Below are 22,339 nucleotides of genomic sequence, written 5' to 3'. Positions count from 1 at the left end.
AGGAAAGACATTTCCTAGTATATTGTTAAAGTACAATTTATTGATTGCACTGTACTTCCTCGCAGTTTTCAGTTCTGTCAAAAATTAAGTATGGCGCAACCTGACTAAGCTCTACTATAATAGAAAGTGGGCACTTTTGTTTTTAAACCAGAAATCAACCACCTTATCAACCACTTAAAACACAATAGCAACCGCCTAGCAAACACATGCAGATTTCTTCAAGTTAGTTTTCCTCTAAAGCCCCATTAAAGTGAATCACAATATCATTACTTTCTTGTTTTTGCTGGCCATTGTGGTGGTCCCTATCAGTTACAGAATGGTTTTTTTGTACTCTGTTTGCTTAGACAAGGGGAATGAACCATCTGTGGTGACATTTAGCACAAAACCCCTTTCAAGGTCGAGAAAGATCGATAGTTTATACAGCTTGTGAAACCACCATTATTTTAAAAGCCTTATGAAGAGTTTGTGCAAGACTGACACATTCTAACCCGAGGGCCCCAAGAAGCCCTTGCTTATGCAACTGTCCTGTGAAAAAAAAAAAAACAGCAACAAAGATTTGTGCAGAGTCCTGTCTTTTTTTTAATCGCTTAAAGACATTGGTATTTCCTGGTTCTGTGTGGACACAGAACATCTCTAGAGCATAGCGGCTTTAAACGCCTCCACTCCAGCTTGTTTGTTTGATTGCCGTTTAAAGAAAAACAGAATATTTATGGAGATGAACCCCCTGGTTCAGCAGATGGCGTTTGACCCAGGGTCTCTGTGTTCTTGCCACGCATCCTTTGCCGATATAGCAGATCAGCCAGCTTTTTTTTTTACAACATCCCCAATGCTTTGTCTTTTCTTAGAGATCTGTTTTTGTTGTTTCTCTTATATGTATTTGCATTTCTTTCGATGCTGGTACATTAAAAAAAAATTCAGTAGCACTAAAACTGCACGTAGCTGCCTCACAGTTCCGTCTGTGTATTGAATGGAAAATGATCTCTTCCAAGAAAAGCAGTCAATAACAAGGAATGTTTCATTTGGCTGGCAAGTTTATCAGTGCAGGCCAGAAGAGTATTCTTTTCATCACTAACAGACTGGTTTATGCTGACTCCCCAAATGTTGCTTTTAAACTTCAGAAGTGCTATGCAATAAAATAAATACCATGTACTGTTTTGTAATACGGCATCCGCTTTTGATGCAGAAAAATTAGTTTTGTTGATCAAAGCATGGACTATGTGATGTAAGTTTGGCAACACAAAGATGCTGCTGACTGTCATCCTGCAAACAACATATAAGATATATATAAATATAAGAAATACTTTTAAAAATGCTCTTGTTACAGTGGCAACACTCATATATGCAGATGCTATGCATAGAAAAATAGTAAATTAATGGAATAAAATAATTTTAAGAACAAAAAAGGAATTAAAATATTTCCAATTATAAATAAATTAAATATAAAATATCTGCTAAACCATGGTGTGTTTCATGACGTCTTTCCGCGGTTGAAACAAAATATCTTCTGATGTTCATTCATGTTTGTTTAGTGCTAGCCCTATATCTTGTAAAGATGAAGAGATGATCGGTTCACGTGCTGAGGCACTACAGCGATCTGTCACAACACTTAAAGAGCCACAAAATGCTATCTCGCCTTGCTTCAATAATACAAACCCCTCCACAGATAATTTAATGTAATAGGCCTACTCATGCACACATCAGTCTAGCCTGATTAAGCATGCATGCCTACATATTTACAAGAGTGGTCTATTTTTAATTCAAAATGACCTTGAATATCCACTGCCCTCTCTGAGCCCTGGCTCCATTCTGGTGAAACGTTTGTGTGTGTGTGTGATTTCCACCTCAACACAATGAAAACATCAAATGTAGATTTTTTTCATTGGCATTGGCTTTGGTTTAAAATTTGTAAGGATATGATGCATGATTTGTGACATAACATGGCATAAACCTTGTGTCGTTCCACAGGAAGCAGAGGTTTGCATACTCTATCAGCATAAGTCTATTCCGGAACACAGATTGACCTACAATACGGCCGTGCGACCTTCCTATGTATATGGGGTACATCTTGAAGACAGTGATAATGAAGACATAGGCTACTTGGCGTGAAGCTGGAGTTGCTAACCTCAGCACAAGCTCTGCCAACCACGGTACAAAACTGTGCTTCAGTCGTTCAGCCACTGTGACGCTATGACCTCAAGAGCTGCCTGTCAGAAAAAATACTTTTAAAGACTTAAAAAGTGACTTAAAATTATTCATTTTAACCAGAACATTTAGAAAACTGCACTGAGATTGATCACCATTAGTGATTATATTGCTTATATTATTTCTATTGCTAATATTTAATGTAAGTGGCTGCACTGTTTGTGCTACACAAATGAATATAACAAATCATTCACTTTTTGAGAAGAAACTGTTATTTTTCTAATTGGACTTGTGTCTTCTTCGCCTAGCGGACAATAAACCAGGCCATACAGGGACCTGAATGTCATAGTTGTCGCGTTTGAACTTGTAAGCAACCTCCCAGAACACCCAAGCAACCATTTACCTTACCCTAGAAACCACATAGAAACATATTAAAAGCCATTACAGCAACCTCATAGGAAACACCAGGGCATAGCTCCATGACTGAAAGTATCACTCACATTTTCTTACAAAAAGGTACAAATCTAGTTTAAAAATGACTGTAGACAAAGTAAATTCATATAAGGTTTAAATACTTTTTAAATAACACTTAAAATGTTTAGATGTTGCTGCACATGCAAAAGAGCTGTTCCCTTGAACTGTCCCCTTAAGATGGGAATGCTATTCAAAATCATTGCCCACTAAGTTTTAGCACCCCACTGACTCTCTTTTTCTCTCTTTTTTTTAGATACAACCCGACCAGAACAAACTTTGGTGCCTTCCTCTTGTTTAACTTACAGTTAATGGAGCCAAATAGATGCCTCTCACGTCTAATATCTCATGCTGTATCTACAGAGACTGTCCAGTCCAAACTACGAACACTGTGAAAAACCATCTCCAATCTTTTTATACATTACATAAAAAAATATATATTTAGGAGATGCACAGAAAACTGTGATGTTCTACAGCGTTCTTAGACCCCAATAGCACACGTACATCACAGAGACGTCTATCTGACGTCTGCAAGACTTATATTTTAAAGTGTTTGTTCATTTGCAATCGGTAAATAGGACGTTTCCTATCGGATGTCAAATAGACGTTTAGAAAATGTCTTTAAGATGTTTTTATGATTACATAAACAGATTATATGTTTATTTACAGCAGAGGCTTTAAGCGATCTTTAACTGATATTTTGCAGACGTAGCCTGGGGAGGTTATTATTAGAAAGCGCCTCAAGTTTGCTGATATTTCAAGACTAACAAAAGCCTGCGATCGGTCTTCTCATGCATATTAATGAGATGAATGAATAAGATGTGTGAATACACTCTTACTTTGAAGCCTCTCCCATGCCCTTTAAGATGCTCATGTGTGTGAAACTGCGATCCAGCATAAGGATGCAATTGTTCGAATCAATTTTAATATGCATCAGTGCATGCAAAATGTTTGATCAAAAACTGCTTTGGAGAGATTGTACTAGCTCTACTAGAATCAATGGATCAGCTGCCCTCTATGAGAAACCAGTGTTTTCCAGATTTGCTTATGATCAGCGTTATCTAACAGAAGTGTTATTTCACATTTCTGTATCAGGGAAAGCATATTTTGAGCGTCTGGCGATCGTGTTACACAGGCTGTGCTTGAGTTCCCATTCCTGTCTGCCGAAGCAGTTACCATGGGGAACACCCTTTTTTTTCCCCTAGTATTGAGGGAGCATTGAAGTGTTGTTTTGAAGTATTTGGAATGCAGGTCTTGCACAGTTTAGCAGTTTTCTTTGGGTGTTAAAACTTGTGTTTACTAGCTTGTTTATTGGACTTAAGTCCTTTATTCTGCTTGAATACTTTATTAATGAATGCTTGTTTGTTTTTTTTTTTTATTAACTTATTCACTGAATTTGTTATTATATGTATAATTTATAAAGATGTATAGATTTTTTTCTTTATTATTTAGTTTACAGTTTAGAGACCATCAAAAAGACTGAAGTTTTAACTTAATGTTGAGATTATATAGCTCACTTTTTTACAGTAATGTACATCATGTTTTATTTGACATGAAGTGTTTCATGCAGCAACAGTCATAGATCTTTATTTCTCTTTATTAATATTCATTTTAAATTTTATACGTTTTTTTTAAAGGAAAATATTTATATGTTATAATAATCTAGAGTCTAGACCAAACATTTGCTTTAAATTCACTTTGAGTGAACAAAGCTTTTTACAAAGTTTCGTCTAAAATCGTGTGCATGACTGTAATGGCCCTACCTGAGAGAAGAGGGACATCTGGTGGTGTTGTGCTGAAAAAAAAGATTAATTTTCTGTTTTGAACAGTCCACTCCAGCTGACTGTATAACATATTTCAGAAATTGTCAACTGAATTTTACAATATGACATTAATGCAAGAAATTATAATTATGGCTATTTCAGAAATTGTTAAAAATGAATGGATAGTATGTTTTATTAAGATAAATAAATAAAGATGTTATATTACTCATCTTTGCATCTATCCAATGAAAAAATGATATTGTTAGAAGGAAAATAATTTTATATTGTTAGAAGGATATTAATAATCTAATAATTATAAATAAATAAAAAATTAGAAATACTTATTGAGTAATAAAAATAATAGTTTTATGAATTCCGTAACCCCATATGATTATCCTTATATAAAAATATTGTTAACGTTTAGAAATAACTTTACTTATTTAATAATAAAAACAATAACCTTTTTGAATGTCTACAGCAATAATAATAATTATTATTAAATATATAAAATGTTTAATTTATTTTATTTTAATTGTTAATTAATTCAGCTATATATGGCATTAATACAAAAAAAAAATGGTTTTTCTGAAATCGTTAAAATTGTTGGATACATTTAAAAAGTCAAACAAAAATTAAATAAATAAATAAAAACATTAATATAAACTGCATGAAAAAGAATAATTAATTATATGTGACCCTGGAGCACACAAAACCAGTCTTAAGTCGCTGGGGTATATTTGCAGCAAAAAACAAAAATACATTGTATGGGTCAAATTTATAGATTTTTCTTTTATACTAAAAAATCATTAGGATATTAAATAAAAATCATGTTCCATGAAGATACTTTGTAAATTTAAAACCGTAAATATATTAAAACTTAATGTTTGATTAGTAATATGCATGGCAAAGAACTTTATTTGGACAACTTCAAAGGCGATTTACTCCAGTATTTAGATTTTTTTGCACCCTCATGATCCCAGATATTCAAATAGTTGTATCTCAGCCAAATATTGTCCTAATCCTTAAAACAAAGCTTATTTATTCATCTTTCAGATGAAGTATAAATCTCAGTTTCGAGAAAAACTGATACTTAAGACTGGTTTTGTGGTCCAGGGTCACATATTATTAAGGATATTTCGTTCAAAAAAATTAAACCTAGCATGAATAATGAATGACCAATTCACTTCTAAAGGAAATAACATGCATGAATATTCCTAACATGGAATGAATGGATGAACGGATTAGATTTGTGTTGGTTTTGTTTTAACCCTAGTGGCTCAGCGACATGACGCCACGCGACGTCGACGGATCGACGCACCGGACTCCTCGACGCTTCAGACGCTCTTGACGCTGCAGTGCTGCTCAAACGGCTACCGGAGACGCTTAGCTGAAAAATGCTCCCGTTATCCATCAAAAAGATGACGAGTACAAGCCTGCCAAATTCAATCTGTTCGTCAAGTTGTCGGGCTGGTTCAGGTAAAGACAGTGAAATGCTCAAAATCTCACTGAGTTTCACTCACAGCTGTCGGCTCTGTGCTGTGTGGCTAGGGCAGTTAGCATGCTAGTTAGCCCTCGAGACTTCATTTCAAATTAAACTTGTGTCTTTAAGACATTTATTTATTATTTTTTAATTTGTTTTAAAAAGGCTAAAATAATTGAACAGTTATAATAAAGAAGCAGACCGCTTCCGCTAATTTTTCAGCCCGCCAGATGTTAGCAAGACGAAGTAAACATTTGACACAACCTTTAATATCTTTCGTTTTGCTTTATAAAAATGTGTTGGAATGTATTCCGCAACAAAGTACGTCTATCAAGAGATTAGTCGGACCACATGTCAGTTTTATTTAAATAAACTACAGTTGTGTATTTGCCTAGCTGTGGTTCCTACAGCCGGTCTGTCTTGTTTCAGGCCACTTTATAAATGAATCAGCCTCAAAGCACTCTCTCTTTTTGTCTTTATGTCCTTCCCCAGATCGATTCTTGCTGATTAAAACCTCTCGCAATCTGTTTTCTTCCTGTGTCTGAACCTGTCGTTCGCGTTCGTGGAGCTGCTGTACGGAATATGGAGTAACAGGTAACAGTCCAGCGCAAGATTATGCCACGTAGGTCTAAATGTGGGATGAGCTAGAGTGCTTTTGTTTTTGGGCCCTAACTTCTGTTAGCAGTGTTTTGATTGTGGTTTTCCCCTTGAGCTGTTATCGTAGGCGTCCTTGAAGTGAGATTGAGTGCTGATCGAAGTTCAGCAAATACAGGATGTGTCTCGAAACCTATTGAGGTGCCTATCTAGACAGCATATTTCGGGATGTAGGTGTGTTTAAACGTTCAAACATGACTCTGGTGTCTGAAAATGCATTTTAGATAAGCAGATCTTACTTGGTTTTGAGAAACGGCTGTAATATTTTATATATATATATATATATAAGCTTTATGGGGGATTAACCATTTGTAATGCCATTGTATGTTAAAGGATTACTACACCTTAAAATGAAAAATTTTGTCATAATCACTTGTCGTTCCAAACCCATAAAAGTTTAGTTCATCTTTGGAACACAATTTAAGATATTTTAGATGAAAACCGGGAGGCTTGTGACTGTGCCATAGACTGTCAAGTAAATTACACTGTCAAGGTCCAGAAAAGTATGAAAGACATCGTCAGAATAGTTCATCTGGAATCAGAATACTTTTTGTGTGCAAAGAAAACAAAAATAACGACTTTATTCAACAATTTGTCTCTCTGCATCACCGTAGCACCATTTTGGAGGACATCCGCTGAACGCAAACTGCGTACGCTATTCTCCAAAATTTACACTTTGGGGTGGAGTAACCCTTTAACGACTATATGTCTTCCCGTTTGTACATCATACATCCACTTTCACTGAGGCTGTAACGTTGTTGGTTGGTTTTTTTATTTTTAGTTGATGTGATTTTAGGTGACGTAGTTATGCGTGCAACAGAGTTCAGCATTATGCAAATCCTTTTAATTAACAAAATGTTATTTTGTTATTAATATTGTTTATTATAATAATTTATTTAATCTGCTACCTTTCATATGATAATATTATACAAAGAAATGACACCATCCCACGAATGGGAGTGCAGACAGTGAAGCTTTATTATTATTATTATTATTATTATTATTATTATTATTATTATTATTATTATTAAATCAACAATAGTAGCAGTAGTAATTAATATAATAGTAAACATTTTTATTTTATTTATTTACTTGTTTGTAATACTTCATTTAAAACTGATAATATTATGCAAATTGCACAGTCCAACAATGATTATTTTTTATTAATTTATTATAACTTATTATTATTGTTGTTGTTGTTTTTAATAATTTGTTTAATACACTTTGTCATTTGATAATATTATGCAAGTGACATAATCCCATGAATGGAAGCTTGAATTATAAGTAGTAGCATTATTAGTAGTTTTTTTAAAATAATTATAATATAATTTTTTAAATTTATTATTATATATATATATATATATATATATATATATATATTATATATATATATATATATATATATATATATATATTATATATATATATAATATGTATATATATGTGTGTGTGTACACAAAATATTTATACAATACATTATATATACAATATATCTGTTTAAATCATTATTAAATGTAAATGTATTAGTAAAAGAATATAATTGAGTATTTTTAAAACATTGATTATTAAATGTTTAAATGTATTCATTTATTTTATTTTGCATAGTTTAGTTTGACCCTCTTGAAACTAACTTGACGACCAAATCTCGGTCAGCACGAATGGAACCTTTGGGCGGTTTTATTTTTGTCTCTAAGTGAAAGAGTGAATAATGTCTAACAAAAGGCCCTATACAGTGTGGCTCTGACCTCAGTATGGGGTGGGATGTGTTTCTCAGGTTTCATGATAATTTTACACTCCCCGTTTTGTGTTGGTTTGATTCTCAGTTTAGGTTTGATATCGGATTCCTTTCACATGTTCTTTGACTGCACCGCTCTCCTGGCAGGCCTTGCAGCATCGGTCATTTCACGGTGGAGGTCCAATGACTCCTTCTCATATGGGTGAGAGAACACTACAGTTTAAAAACGGCTATTGTGGGTAGTGTACCAATGACACAAGTTTCCTAAAAATGACACGTTCACTTCTGCCTGAGTGGTGTTGACAGGAAACTGCATGTCTTCACTGCGTTGTTATGCAAATCCATTTGATTGTTTTGTAGGTATGTCAGAGCAGAAGTGATTGCAGGATTCGTGAATGGCCTTTTCCTCATCTTTACCGCCTTCTTTATCTTCTCAGAAGGAGTAGAGGTGTGCAGTAGTATACGATTTCAGTTAAGATTTACTTGCCAATTGGCATACTGATGCACTAATATCTTTTTGTTGAATGATGGCGTTTGGTCTTATCACCAGAGGGCGCTGGAACCCCCTGATGTGCACCATGAACGCTTGCTCCCGGTGTCTATAGCAGGGCTGCTGGTGAATCTTGTAGGAATATTCGTTTTTCAACATGGAGGACATGGACATTCACACGGTGGTGAAGGTAAGTATCTCACACAGAATAACGAACTATAAGTGTGTATATATTCACAATTTTTGCTATTAAATTTTCTATATTGCTGATATAAAGTGCATAGCTTCTCTATAGATGTGTTGCTCTTATTTTTAGGTCATGGCCACAGTCATTCTCTATTTAATGGCAGTGTGGGACATGGACACAGTCATGAGTCCAAACACGGACACGATCACGGACATTCACACGGAGGACACGGACATTCGCACGGAGGACATGAGCATTCACATGACGATCCCCACTGCCATGGTGAGACCTCAAGCTACATTACTGATTTCAGTGCAGTTTCTGTTACGACTCAGTACCATTATAACGCGTCAGATGTGTTATTTGATCCTCGTGCTGTGTGAAAATTGCAGAAACTGTTTTGATCGTAATGGTGTCTAGTATAGCATGATTCATTTCTAATCTGTCTGTGTCCTCAGATGACCACTTGCACACACCGGGAAAAGGCTCCAGCAAGCAGATATTACAAGGTATGGCTTTTTTGTATGTTTGTTCTCCTCCAGATGGCGCTTGAGATTGTTTTGTCACAATATTTGCCTTGCTTTTAAAAAGGCACCAGATATGAAAATATTTGCAATCACATTTATCAGGTCTGGACAGCTTTTTCCTCTTTTATAGGTCAATATTTTGAATTCTTAGTGGATGAGGTCCTCTAGTAAACTAGTAAAAAAAAAAAACTAAAATTCAGAAGGGAGGCAGTGGTCTACATCAGACGTAACTGGATGATGGACTTTTATGACACCTCTGACCATCCCAACCTCTAACCTTTGACTCGGGGGTAACTAGGTTAACACTGACACCAGAGCAAATGTGGTACACTGTCACTTTAAATCCCTTTGTCCGAGCTTGTGTGGGAAAGAGCAGAGCAGAGAAAGTAGTTTGTCCCCTTCACCCTGGCACACACAGAGAGAGAATGGATCCTTTGGGGGGCCTGCTCAAGGGAGAAAGAACGGGGCACGGAGGGGAGGACCATGTAGAGGGGGAGGAGGGGAGGGGAGGAGGTGACAGTGCAAAAGGTTACGCTGCCTCCATCCCAGTCGAGGGACCTATTCTCCACTCCTCGTGAAGAATTGCAAGTAGATCCTACCAGCCTCCCGTCCTGAAGATTTTCATGCCTATTTTGGCTATGTTTATTATACTTACTTTTTACACCGAATACTTGGTAGATGTACTCTATTTGCCAAAACATGCAGTATGTACCACCTTTGTTCCCTTTAAAAACAGAAATGCTTCTTTGGATACTTATCGTAGGCTTGTAGAAAGTGATGCTGTATCTATATTAAAATCTAAAAGACAGTATAAACTTGCACATAATTTGACGGATGCACAATTATCTGAATTGGAATCACTTAAAAAAGATTTGTCTATAGTTATTCAAAGTGCTGACAAAGGTGGAGCAGTGGTTGTTTTAGATCGACAAAACTATGAATTTGAAATTCAGAGACAACTTTCTAATTCAGTTTTTTATAAAAAAATTGAGTATGAATCCTTTGGCTCATTACAAAACATCTGTACACAATACTTTAAAACTCTTCGTTGATTTAGGTTTGTTGACAAAAAATGAATATGAGTATATGTGTGTTGAGCATCCGATTACACCGGTACTATACACGCTGCCTAAAATTCATAAACCTTACAGGGATATCCCTTCTGGGAGACCCATAGTGGCAGCAATCGGGTCACTTACAGAAAAAATTTCGGCTTTCGTTAATTTCCATTTACAACCATTAGTCACGTCTTTACCTTCTTATATTAGAGACACGATGGATTTTATTGAACTATTTAATAATGTGACAATACCTGATTGTCTTTTAGTCACCATGGATGTTGAATCGCTTTACACCAATGTTCCATTTCAGGGAGGGCTAGAGGCAATTAAATTTTTTCTTGATCAACGTCCTTGTCAGGTTCCAAGTACTGCATGTTTGAGTGATTTGGCAAAATTAGTGCTTTCACATAATTATTTTTTTTTTGAGTCAGATTACTATTTGCAGATCTCAGGGGTCAGCATGGGTTCTAAGATGGCCCCAAGCTTCGCATCTTTATTTTGTGGGTTGTTTGAACATCAGTTTGTGTTAAATCCTGGGACTAATGATTTCTTGAGACACATTGTTTTATGGAAGTGGTATGGAGTGGCACTGAATCTGAGCTACTAGAGTTTCATAGTTTGGTTAATAACAATTGTAGTGCGTTGACATTTACGATGGAATTTCATCAAGAGAAAATGATTTTTTTGGACGTGCTTGTTCTTCGCACTGCGTCAGGCATAGAAACTACTTTGTATCGCAAACCAACTGACCGTAACACTATATTACATGGACAATCATTAAAGCGTTCATTACCAATTTCCCAATTTAGTCGTGTTTGCCGTATTTGTAGTAGTAATGAAGATTTACAACAGCAATCACAAATTTTATCAGAGAGATTCAGAAAACGATCATATCGAGAAGAGTGGATTCAGTGTGCAGTTAGTCGTTTTAAAGACGTGTCACAAAATTTGACCGTCGTGTTAATTGTTATATCCAGTATTCGCCTGTTTCGAAGGACATTGATAGCATTTTATTGAAACATTGGCACATTGTAAAGAGTGATCCCAACCTCAAGAAATGTTTTGACAAACCACCTCGTTTAGTGTATAAGAAAACACCTAATCTCAGAAATATTTTGGCTAGAGCTGATTTGAAACCTGCTCCTCATTTCTTGAACGAAATACCATATGGGAATTACAGATGTGGTTACTGTCAACAGTGCAATTTCACATATGACATCGACCTTTACACATCCTCACACAGGTAAAATTTTTAATATTCAAGGTACTATTTCGTGTAAGACATGTTATATAGGTAAAACTAGCAGACCTCTGAAAACTTGTATCTCTGAACATCGATGTGCAATTAGACATCCGGTAGCACAGCACTTTGCAGATTCGAGACACTTAGTTTCCACTCTTCAGTACATCGGCACTGAGGTAGTTAAATATCCGCGTCACGGAGGTGATATCAACAAATTGCTTTTATAGCGTGAGGTCTTTGGATTTATACACTAGACACTTTGTCCCCTAGAGTATTAAATGAGGACTTTGATATTCGTCCATTTCTTTAAAACACAGGATATTTATTTATATAATAAATGTTTTGTGGTTATTAGTTGTATTTATGTACGTAGGCAGGTATTAATTGATGTTATTGATTAATACATTAAGAATTGTATTCTTGTATTTTGCATAGTTTTACATGTTTGGTTAATTTTTTTTTTCTTTTTCCTCCTTGGTTAATATGTCATTGTTGTGATATTATTGTCATGATAATATTGTACTGTCATGTGACCTTTGATCACTTGGAGGTAGGGCTATAAAGATTGGTACATCAGTGTTGTTAATTTGTCTGATGAGGAGCCTGCGTGCTCGAAACGTGACTGCATACGCTATGCGATAGCTTTTTAATACTACATTTTTTGATACTTTTGGAGCTTTGATGTTGCCGACTTTGCATTTAAATATTTTTCCAAAACATGCAGTATGAAATATTATGAACTGCACAGACTACTGTATTCCAGAATGCAATGCACTTGACTTTCCCTTTGCAGTGTGACAAATGAAACATGATTTGTCTAAAAATGTTTATATACCGGTGGTTAAGATGTTTTACACAAGTATTATTATTATTTTTTTTTTTTAACGTCTTTTTATTTAATTACTATTGCCATTTATTAAAGTAATTATTAATATTATTATTATTATTATTATTTTACAAAAAGTCATGGAATATTATTATAACAAGAAAAAAAAAATATTTTACAAAAGATAAATAATAATAATAAAGTAATAATAATAATAAATTGACAAAAAATAGTTTTGCTCATTATGAAAATATTTAGAATTTTTAATAGTAATATTTAGCAAAAAATAGATTATTATCATCGCTATTATTAAATTACTATAATAATAATAACTATTATTATTTTATAAAAATATTATTTTACAAAAAAATAATGGAATGTTTCATTGTTGTTATTAAGTGAGAATATTAATTGTTATTTTTCAGAAGATAATATATATTTTCACTAATCATAATTATTATTATTATTTTACAAACACAGTATTAATAGATTATTTGTGGAAAAGTGATACAAAAATAGATTAATAATATAATTATTATTAGAAGTAGTAGTTTTGATGAAAGGAAGATATTTTAATAAAAAATAAATCTTTTCATATTTATCGTTTTAATATTTTATAATTGTTATTATTTTATTATTATTATGTGAAAATATATATTATCTTATATCTAATATATATTATCTTATTTTAATTTAATTAGTTTGCACAGCATAGTAAGCTATTAGTACCATTATCAGCCGTTCTTTCTAAGGACACAAAGAGCTCCAGCATTCTTGTAATTTTTCTAGTATTTCTTTTGACCACATTTGGACGGGGTCTTCACTTATTAGGGAGATTGCTCCGTTATTGCGGTTGTGCTTTCTGCAGCACTGAAAGTAACCACAAGTATGTCAACTCATTTTGAGGGAAGGAAAGGACTTAGTGGACCGTCTCCATGCCGTCACACCACAGTCCACAGCTATTCTCCAGTGTCCATCAGGACAGCCAGTACAGACCCTTGAGTTCAGGAAATGTTCTCACTGACTCACTCATGTTGGTTTTAACATAGTAGCATATGATATGACATATTCTGGAAAGTCTTGCAGGTTGGCCATTCATTTGAGGATGTACTCGTATGACCTGTTTGTGGAATGACATCATCAGTTTGAGGGTTACCGCTAGAGATGGTATCCAAGACAGTGGGTTCGTTCCGTCCGCAGTAGTCATGTTTGAACATGGGTGCTAGCAAATGCTGTATCCTCATCTCAGACACAATATTAACTCATTAGTGCTGTTTAAGTGAAACCAGGACTTTCATGTAGGCAAAAGCCTTAGTGTATAACTTGCTGTAAACTTCCTACTTAGATAACTGTCTACTTCATAAGTGACCGGTTTGGAAAAACTATGGGTATTGACTCATGCAAATGGCCTTTCCTTTTTTTTTTTAATACAATTGATTCTAAGGGTTTGATGTTAGCAAGTTGCTTAAAGCACACACAAATATTTGGTATTTCAGTTTGATTCAAATATTTTAAATTTTTTGTTGTATTAATATAACATTTTATAAATATAATTTTTTTATTATGTTGAGATATCTCAATATTAATATACTTAAACGAAAACATTAATATTTTTAACAATTCATAGTTATTTTAAATGTTATAAATATTAATATATTAGTATTAGTATTAAGTATATTATATTAAGTTAATATTGTGATATAATAAAACATTTTTAATATTTTTTGTATTTATATATACTACTGCACAAAAATTGTGTCAGTAGATTTGTTTGTAAAAATATTTATATAATAATAAGTTGTCGTGGCCTAATGGTTAGAGAATTTGACTCCTACCCCTAAGGTTGTGGGTTCGAGTCTCGGGCCGGCAATACCACGACTGAGGTGCCCTTGAGCAAGGCACAGAACCCCCAACTGCTCCCCAGGCGCCGCAGCATAAATGGCTGCCCACTGCTCCGGGTGTGTGTTCACTGCTGTGTGTCTTCACTGTGGATGGGTTAAATGCAGCGCACCATACTTGGCTGTATGTCACGTCACTTAGAATTTATTTTTATTCAGCGAGAATGAATAAAAGAAAGAAAAATCTATTCATCTAAGAGTCCTAAAAAATGTACCAGATTTTCCAAAAAAATATTAATTAATATTAATACATTTTTCTTGTGGACCAAATCAGCATATTAGAATAATTTCTGAAGGATCATCATGTGACACTGAAGACTGGAGTAAAGATGCTGAAAATTCAGCTTTACCATCACAGGAAAAATTTTAAATATATTAAAATAGAAACATTATTTTAAATTGTAATAATATTTTACTGTATTTTAGACTTAAAATCTTTAAAAAAAAAAAAAGTGTATTTTCTTTCAGATTTTTGAACAGGATAAATCTAAACCCTCATTCTCTTCATTTCAGGAGTTTTTCTCCACATTGTTGCGGACACGCTGGGCAGTGTCGGTGTCATCATATCTGCCATCCTAATGCAAAAATACGACCTGATGATCGCCGACCCCATCTGCTCCATGCTCATCTCGATTCTCATAGGAGTGAGGTGAGTACGCAAATGAGTCCATGCTATTATGAGCACTGAGCTCTCTCGACTCGACTCAAGACCATCCTCCACCCTCAGACCCCACCCAGAAACCCTCAACAGCACCTAACACAGATCATACAAAAGCCACTTCACAGTACCCTTCACCAAGAGCCGTTGGCGCTCCAGCCTGGTGAATTACAGGATACACGCTCAGAGGGTGGAGCCCGGAGCACTTTCTCAACATGTGGCAAAGCCAGAAAACCCAGGATTTGACTCTCTCATGTGGCATTTTTCAAACAACTCCAGTCGAGAAAGAAAAATGCATAGCATTTCATCATTTTTTAAAGCTACCAAACCTCTCGTTCCTCCTCCATAGTCTTGAAAATGCCATCAGATGCTTTAATGGTGATGAGTATGAGTATTTGTTTTTTGTGTGTGATGTAGGTTAATGTATGTAAAGACTGTGTAAATTTGAGCAGGACTGCACCATGTTTAAATTGCAGATGGTCTGTGGTTACTGTGCTTGAGTGAAGAGGCACCGTTCGTGGCCCCTTTTTGCAAAATGCACGGGTCTGAGCAGAGCCTTTCCCGCATATTCATCTCATCCCTCCAACCCCCCTCTCGCTCCCCCTCTTTTCTGTGTTTGAGGCTTTTCTTCTCCCTCTCTGGAATGTGGTGGCGATCTGTGAATGTTACTTCAACAAAGGCATCTTTTAAGATGGAATTTTCCTTCTCGTTGTTTCTCATAAAATGTCTTAGACATTTTTCCCCCTCTTCTTCAGTTTTCCATGCACTGTCCGATTGGCAAGTCCTGAGAATTGAGAGTAGGGCTAAGCCTGTGGACGTTTTCCCATATTGCACCTGCGTGAGAGCGTCTCGGTCTCATTCAGGTGCAATCTGGAGGCCGATCTGGAATGGCACACGTACAAAGGTATTACGCGACTATGGAAAGCCATTAAATTCCAAAGCAGATAATTAAAAACAGTTGCAAACCAGAGCTTGTGAAGCTAAAGACTTCACATTCCTGTGGTCCATCTGTACATGTTGTGTCTTTTGACACTGAATGATTTTGATATGACTAAACATGTATTGGTTTTCTGAGACCAAAAATTAAGCAAAATTTCTGGCTATTTTCATATTGAAAACTAGCATATTGTGCAGTGTACACTACTGTTTTTTTAAAGGTTTTCAAAAGAAGTCTCTTATGTTCACCAACACTGTGTTTATTGGATCAAAAAATACAGCACAATAGTAACATTGTGAAATAGTATTACAATTTAAAATAACTGTTTTCTATTTTAATACATTTTAAAATATAATTTATTCCTGTGATAGTAAAGCTGAATTTTCAGCATCAATTACTAAAGTCTTCACTGTCACATGATCCTTGAGAAATCATTCTAATGTGCTGATTTGCTGCGCAAGAAACATTTTTATTTTATTTTATTTTATTTTTTAATTATTATCAGTGCTGTAAATGGATACTGTATAATATGTTTTGTGGAAACCATTATGCATTTTTATTCCGGATTCTTGAATAGGAAGTTTAAAAGAACAGCATTTATTTGGAATAGAAATCTTTTGTAATATTATAAATGTCTTTATTGTCACTTTTGATCAATTTAATGCATCATTGCTGAATAAAACTATTAATCTCTTTTAAAAAATCTTATTGACCCCAAACTTTTTAAATAGTAGTGTATACTGCATACTGTTTGCTAAAAATAGTAAAAGTAGTAATTTACTTACCATCACGTACAAAACCAATTGACATCTTCTGTGGACAACAAATGAAGATATTTTGCAGAATGTTTTGACTGTTTTTGCCCATGTAATGATCTGAAAACTTGGAAAAATTCGCACCCAATTGACTTTTTTCATAGTATTTCTTTTGTGTTGCACTCAAAGTCGAGTGCCATGCAGTGCATTGTGCACCGCGCATTAACTGTTAAGTTTAACCATCATAGAGTTTTGTTTTGTCTTGTCAATTTAGACATTCAAGCAATTCTAGTAAACACAGTCGGTTATGTCTTAAGTGAACCTAAACAGCTGAGAAAGAAACCGGATGTGTGTCAGTATTAGGTCCGTGCATTTGATCTTAAAGAGGCCGCAGCCATTAAATACCTGCTTCTGTCTGCTATTCAAATAACACCACAGCTCTAACAAAGATTAATCTTTATTTAACTTGTGCAGTGAGCACTATTTTGTTATTTTACATTTCATTATTACATTTCTGCACCTGAATACTGCTACTGACTTTATTTGTAACTGTGTTATGTTGTAGCATTTATCTATGCTTGTAATTTGTGTAATTGTTCTTGTTTTATTACTATATTAGTTAAGCTAGTAGTTTTTGCTGTGGTATAGAAGTATTTAAATTAAGCCTTTTTTTGCCAATCTGATCCATGACTCAAAATCCATATGTAATCCGTTGCACCACTAGCATTGTGGGATAGAATTGTGGGATTTTGCTAAATGAAGTAGGTCAAGGGTACTTAATTCAAAATATGAATACTAAGTACAGGATTTCTACTATATACTGCAGAAATAGTAGTATGCTATTCTGAACATTTCCAAAGTGATGTGTTCTCCAGAACTAGGCTTAATGTTTTTGGGGAAGCACAGCTATTATGTACTGTATATAGATTTATTAAACACATGATAGACTAGTTTGAAAGATGGTACTGTGGACCAAAGCATGAGTTCATCTGCAACTCTAGACTCTCTTACACCTTTGAACTTCATGTCTGTGTATGTCTGGCATAGCAGAATCATTTATCGTTCGAGTCTTGAGAGAGATATAATTGGCCACATGGAATGTCTGTGGCTCTTGTTTGATCGTTAAGATGGACTCTGCTTTGTTTGGACAGAATTTTTCCCATGTACCCCTCATTGTGAGATTGATATTTTCAAGAGAGCGCCTTGTTTTGATCCAGCCATCTTGCTAACATTTGGATGTTTGACCTTTCGCTAAGATGATAGACTTCTTCAACAGCTGCACCTGAGGCATGACACATTTGCGCGGGAACCTCCACATAAGACCCCCTGCTGCACGCGAACTGGGGCGTGTTTCGCTAAGGCCGCTCGGGGTGCGGTAGGCTTGCTTCAGGGGGATGTCTGGGTACGGCTGCAGCGGCTGGATCTGTTCCGGTACCATGTGATTAGTTGGAGGGAGTGGAGGAGTCCTGCTGCTGTGACCTACAGCAGTCCCCCACCACCAAAGTCTTCCAAAGACCGCTAATCGCTTTGGGCCTAAAGCCCGAGAAATGGGCGTGAAAAGAATGTTAACAGTAATTAACATTTGTTCTTGCCATGCAAAGCTGGGCCTTTGAGGATGAATTCATTTGTCAATCCTCAGTGCAAATGGGTGTTATGGCTCTCCGAAGCTGCTTTTGTTGCATGTTATTGTGTTATTCTTTGATCTACTGTATTTCTTCATATAATGCGCTTTAGCACTGTGCTGGCTACTAGATACTGTACATTTTTTCAGAATGCTAATTTACGGTGTATTGGTGCAGGTGGGGAACAAGCCACATATACATGCAACACTTTATTTAACACTCAGCTCTGCATAGAAGTCATTTATGTTATCTGAGGGCTGTATCATTCAGTCTATAGTTGTGACCCAGACATGTTTCATGAGATTCATTCAGTTTTACACACATTGTCTTCTACGTTCAGATTGGACCTTTTGTGACCATCAGCTATGTGGGGAAAAGTTTTAGTATTAGTGATCATTTGTTGGTAGAGCTGGTCAGAAGAACATTTGCAGACTCTCAAACTGTAAAACGAGGCATGCATATTATGCACAAGGCCAAATACCTATACAATCCTGTGGTTATGACCACCATAGCTTGAGTGCAGTTGGCTCCTAGCAGCAAAGCATCTTAAGCTTTTTGTGGTGGAATCCCAATAACTACTTACCCTAGAAATGGAAAAGTTTGTTAGGTCCTATTGCATATAAATCTCAAGTTAAATGTACCTGCTCTAATTCCGACTGTGATGTTTCAGAAGCAGACTTCACTACAATCACCTCATTCTTGTGGTGGGTCTGGTGTCATAAATATTTCTGTGCTCCAGTTAGGTACTCAGGTTGTCTGGGCATGTTAACCAATAATTTCCATGTGGTTTAGAAGTGTGTGTGTGTGCTTTTACGAGTGACTGCTTTGTGCCACGTGACTCCAAGGTTTTTTTCCCTGATTTCCAAAAATGTCCATAGGTGATTACAAGTGTCCTTGCAGAAATATTTGATCCTGATTGTCACCCTGACCCTAGGTGGTGATATTTTGTCTGTGTCACTGGCCAGCTTAACCTTGATGCTCACACGTAATTGTATTTCAGGCAGCTGAGTCACTTGTGTAACTGCATTACAGCATTTTCGGGGCAGGTTAGCGATCAAGCGCCAGCAAACAGTGAGTAAGAGTGCCTCTGTTTCACTGAACAGGAAGGTATGGAACAATAGTATGAAGTCAGAGGTCTGAGGTACCCTCTTCCAGTACTTTCCTGTTTTCATTTTATTGCCTATAAGAGGGACAAACTCACCCGTTACTGAGAGGAATGCACAGTGGCCAGTTTTCTGATGCCCTGTCACAGTACATGTTGATGGAAACATACGAACCTTCAGAAAGTTGACATGTTCTGCGGCATGACATTATATTTGCTCTAACATTATTTTAAACCGCATTTACATTTTTTTTTTTTTTGTCACATTGCAGGACAATTTATTAAAACCATTTACATGGACTAATGAGGGCAAAGGTGATTTAAAAATATCAGATATCTAGTTGCTAGTTGCATATCAGCTCTCAATATAGTGTAGTAAATGTCTGTGGAACCTCACAGTCAAGACACAACTATTGTGAAATCAAAGCCTTGTGAGTAACATGATTGCCGTTATTAAAATTTTATCAAAACAATGTTGGGGCAAAATATTTTAAAGGCACACATTGTTGCATTTTTTCAGCAGTGTGTGCCAGTGAGTGTTTAGCAAGGTCAGATGTTGTCAGATGTTGTCAGATGTGTCTTTGTTGATGCCACATTTGCTTTGCGTTTCATGAATGTCCAAATGAGACAACCATCAGCTTCTCCACTTTGGTGTGTCCCAAACTGAGGCTGGGGTTTCAGGGAGGAGTTCAGGAGAACGTGGGGGTGATAGAGTAGATTAGGGACCGGGAAAAAAGTCCAAACCAAGAACCCTCTAATGGTTCCCAGATGGAGCAGTGGTCAGGCCTTGAAGGTTTGAAGGAGGACTGATGACTTTGTAAGATGCTGGTCTAGCCAAGACCTAGCTTTGATGGGGCTGAAACGGCTGACTGGTTAGGAGAGAAATAGTCCTAGTCCTTTCTTAACAGGTCAACCGTTTCTGCCAAGTTATTCTTCAGCAGAATTAATGGGATTGGATGTCGTTCCTGGTCTGCTCAGGGTTGCTTGCTGGCTCACGCGCACTACAGCTGTTGGAATGACATCAGCACAGCTCTGTTACTCCACCCCAACCATAAGATGGGCAAGTTAATGTTGGACCACGTTGAGCATGCTCTGAAATAAACCTAATGAAAAGAGTTCTTGTTTGTCATGATAATTAAAGAATTTCCACTCCTCCACTTATAACACTATGTGTCAAGCTGTTAGGACACTAACCAATTCATAACCAATGACGTTTTTATGTGTGGCGTCCCTTCCTGTTGCCAGCATTTGCCTAGTACTTGGCGCGCCATTGAATTCATGTCTCATAGAACTGCGACTCATTTCTCACCTCCTTCTTTCCCACAGTGTGGTTCCTCTGCTCAGGGAATCCATAGGGATCTTGATGCAACGGACGCCTCCTTCTCTGGACCAAACCCTTCCTGAATGCTACCAAAGGGTGAGTTATTTCTATCTTCTGGACCCTATTTGTGAAAGCTGGCTACTTAGTTAGACAGTTAACCTGGGATATCAACTGAAACATAACTAGCTATCCAAGTAGCCACATTTGAAAAATAAGAACTTGAAACCCTATCGAGGGTCAGAACCTCAATCTTGCAAGAAAGTTCCAGGTTTTTGGCTAAAACAGTTCTAGATAGCCAGAGACAGTCCAAGCATCCTAATGAGCGTCTGAACCTTTGAGAAAAACTGGGGTTGCGTTTTCTAACCGCTAATGTTCCCTGCAGGTCCAGCAGCTTCAGGGTGTCTATAACCTCCAAGAACCTCACTTCTGGACCCTTTGCACAGATGTGTATATTGGTACACTCAAACTCCTCGTGGCGCCCGATGCAGATTCTAGATGGATTCTCAGCCAAACGCACAACATTTTCACACAGGTGGGGACCGTTGGAAAACACAACCTTAACATCTTGATCGCACTTATTAAGAGATATTTCAAATTTTCCATTACATGATCTTTTCTGCCCTGTGCCCAGGTTGGCGTCAGACAACTGTATGTTCAGATTGATGTGGCGGCCATGTAGAAGTCTGCCACAGTTCTCCTGATCTTTGGGAGTCCCGGGACCAAAGGCCTTCTGTGCTGCTGTGGGGAAATTCTCCACCTCAACCCATCTTTGGGTTTCTGTTGCTCCACTTCCATCTTGGATCAAGATGGAGCTGGTGCAGTCCAGCCTCTCTGACTCCACTCTGGCCAGAAATCAATTGACCAGCTACAACGTGATGTTTTTGAGGGAAGCAAGAACTTGCAACATTGGTGCACCCTCTCGATCATTTGAACTGTTTTTTTTTTTTTTTTTTGAAGTTCCCCATTGTTTTTGATTTTTATAATCCCGACAAACTGTTTCTTTTCCTCATAATTGCTGCCCTTTTCCATTATCAGAATGGGGTTTTAATTATTGAATGTGGAGTTCAGTGGACATTTGTAAAAATAGCAGTATGTGATTCATTGACTTTTTGTACTTCACCTGCTTTGATTTTCAGTTGCACAGTTGTAAAGAAGTGCAGAATTAGTTCGCCAATGCCATTATGTAAACAAACATTTGTCTGCATTTCTTAAGTGCCTTTTTAAAAATGATCATGGACAATCGCTTTCACTATCGTGTTTGATGGTCAACATGAATGCGATGAAAGCTGGATCTTTATGACCTTGAGTTCTGTCTACAATTAAAACATTACTTTGCATTTGGCTTTGCTGTTTATGCATGGTGTAAAATTTGAACAAGTTCCTAAAACCTGTCATATAGACAGAATTACACAGAAGCAGCTGTTGACTTAAATGGAAATCGTAAAACATCTCCATGATTATTTATTT

The 22,339-nt window shown here is 36.3% G+C and overlaps 1 protein-coding gene across 1 annotated transcript; it reads left to right on the top strand.

Annotated features, from left to right (window-relative positions):
- Positions 1-5,674: 5,674 nt before the first annotated feature.
- On the top strand, positions 5,675-22,209 carry LOC109047512 (zinc transporter 7). The gene is made up of 11 exons (XM_042712433.1): positions 5,675-5,852; positions 6,349-6,450; positions 8,334-8,447; positions 8,606-8,693; positions 8,796-8,925; positions 9,052-9,204; positions 9,381-9,431; positions 14,991-15,126; positions 20,878-20,968; positions 21,255-21,404; positions 21,504-22,209. The coding sequence occupies exons 3-11, from the start codon at positions 8,362-8,364 to the stop codon at positions 21,549-21,551; spliced, it is 933 nt and encodes a 310-aa protein (XP_042568367.1). The 5' UTR covers positions 5,675-5,852; positions 6,349-6,450; positions 8,334-8,361; the 3' UTR covers positions 21,552-22,209.
- The last annotated feature ends 130 nt before the right edge of the window (positions 22,210-22,339 follow it).

The sequence above is a fragment of the Cyprinus carpio genome, chromosome A22 (assembly GCF_018340385.1).
Source record: "Cyprinus carpio isolate SPL01 chromosome A22, ASM1834038v1, whole genome shotgun sequence".
Classification (NCBI taxonomy): Eukaryota; Metazoa; Chordata; class Actinopteri; order Cypriniformes; family Cyprinidae; genus Cyprinus; species Cyprinus carpio.
The sequence above is the reverse complement of the archived record's forward strand: the minus strand, read 5'-3'. Positions and strand labels throughout refer to the sequence as shown.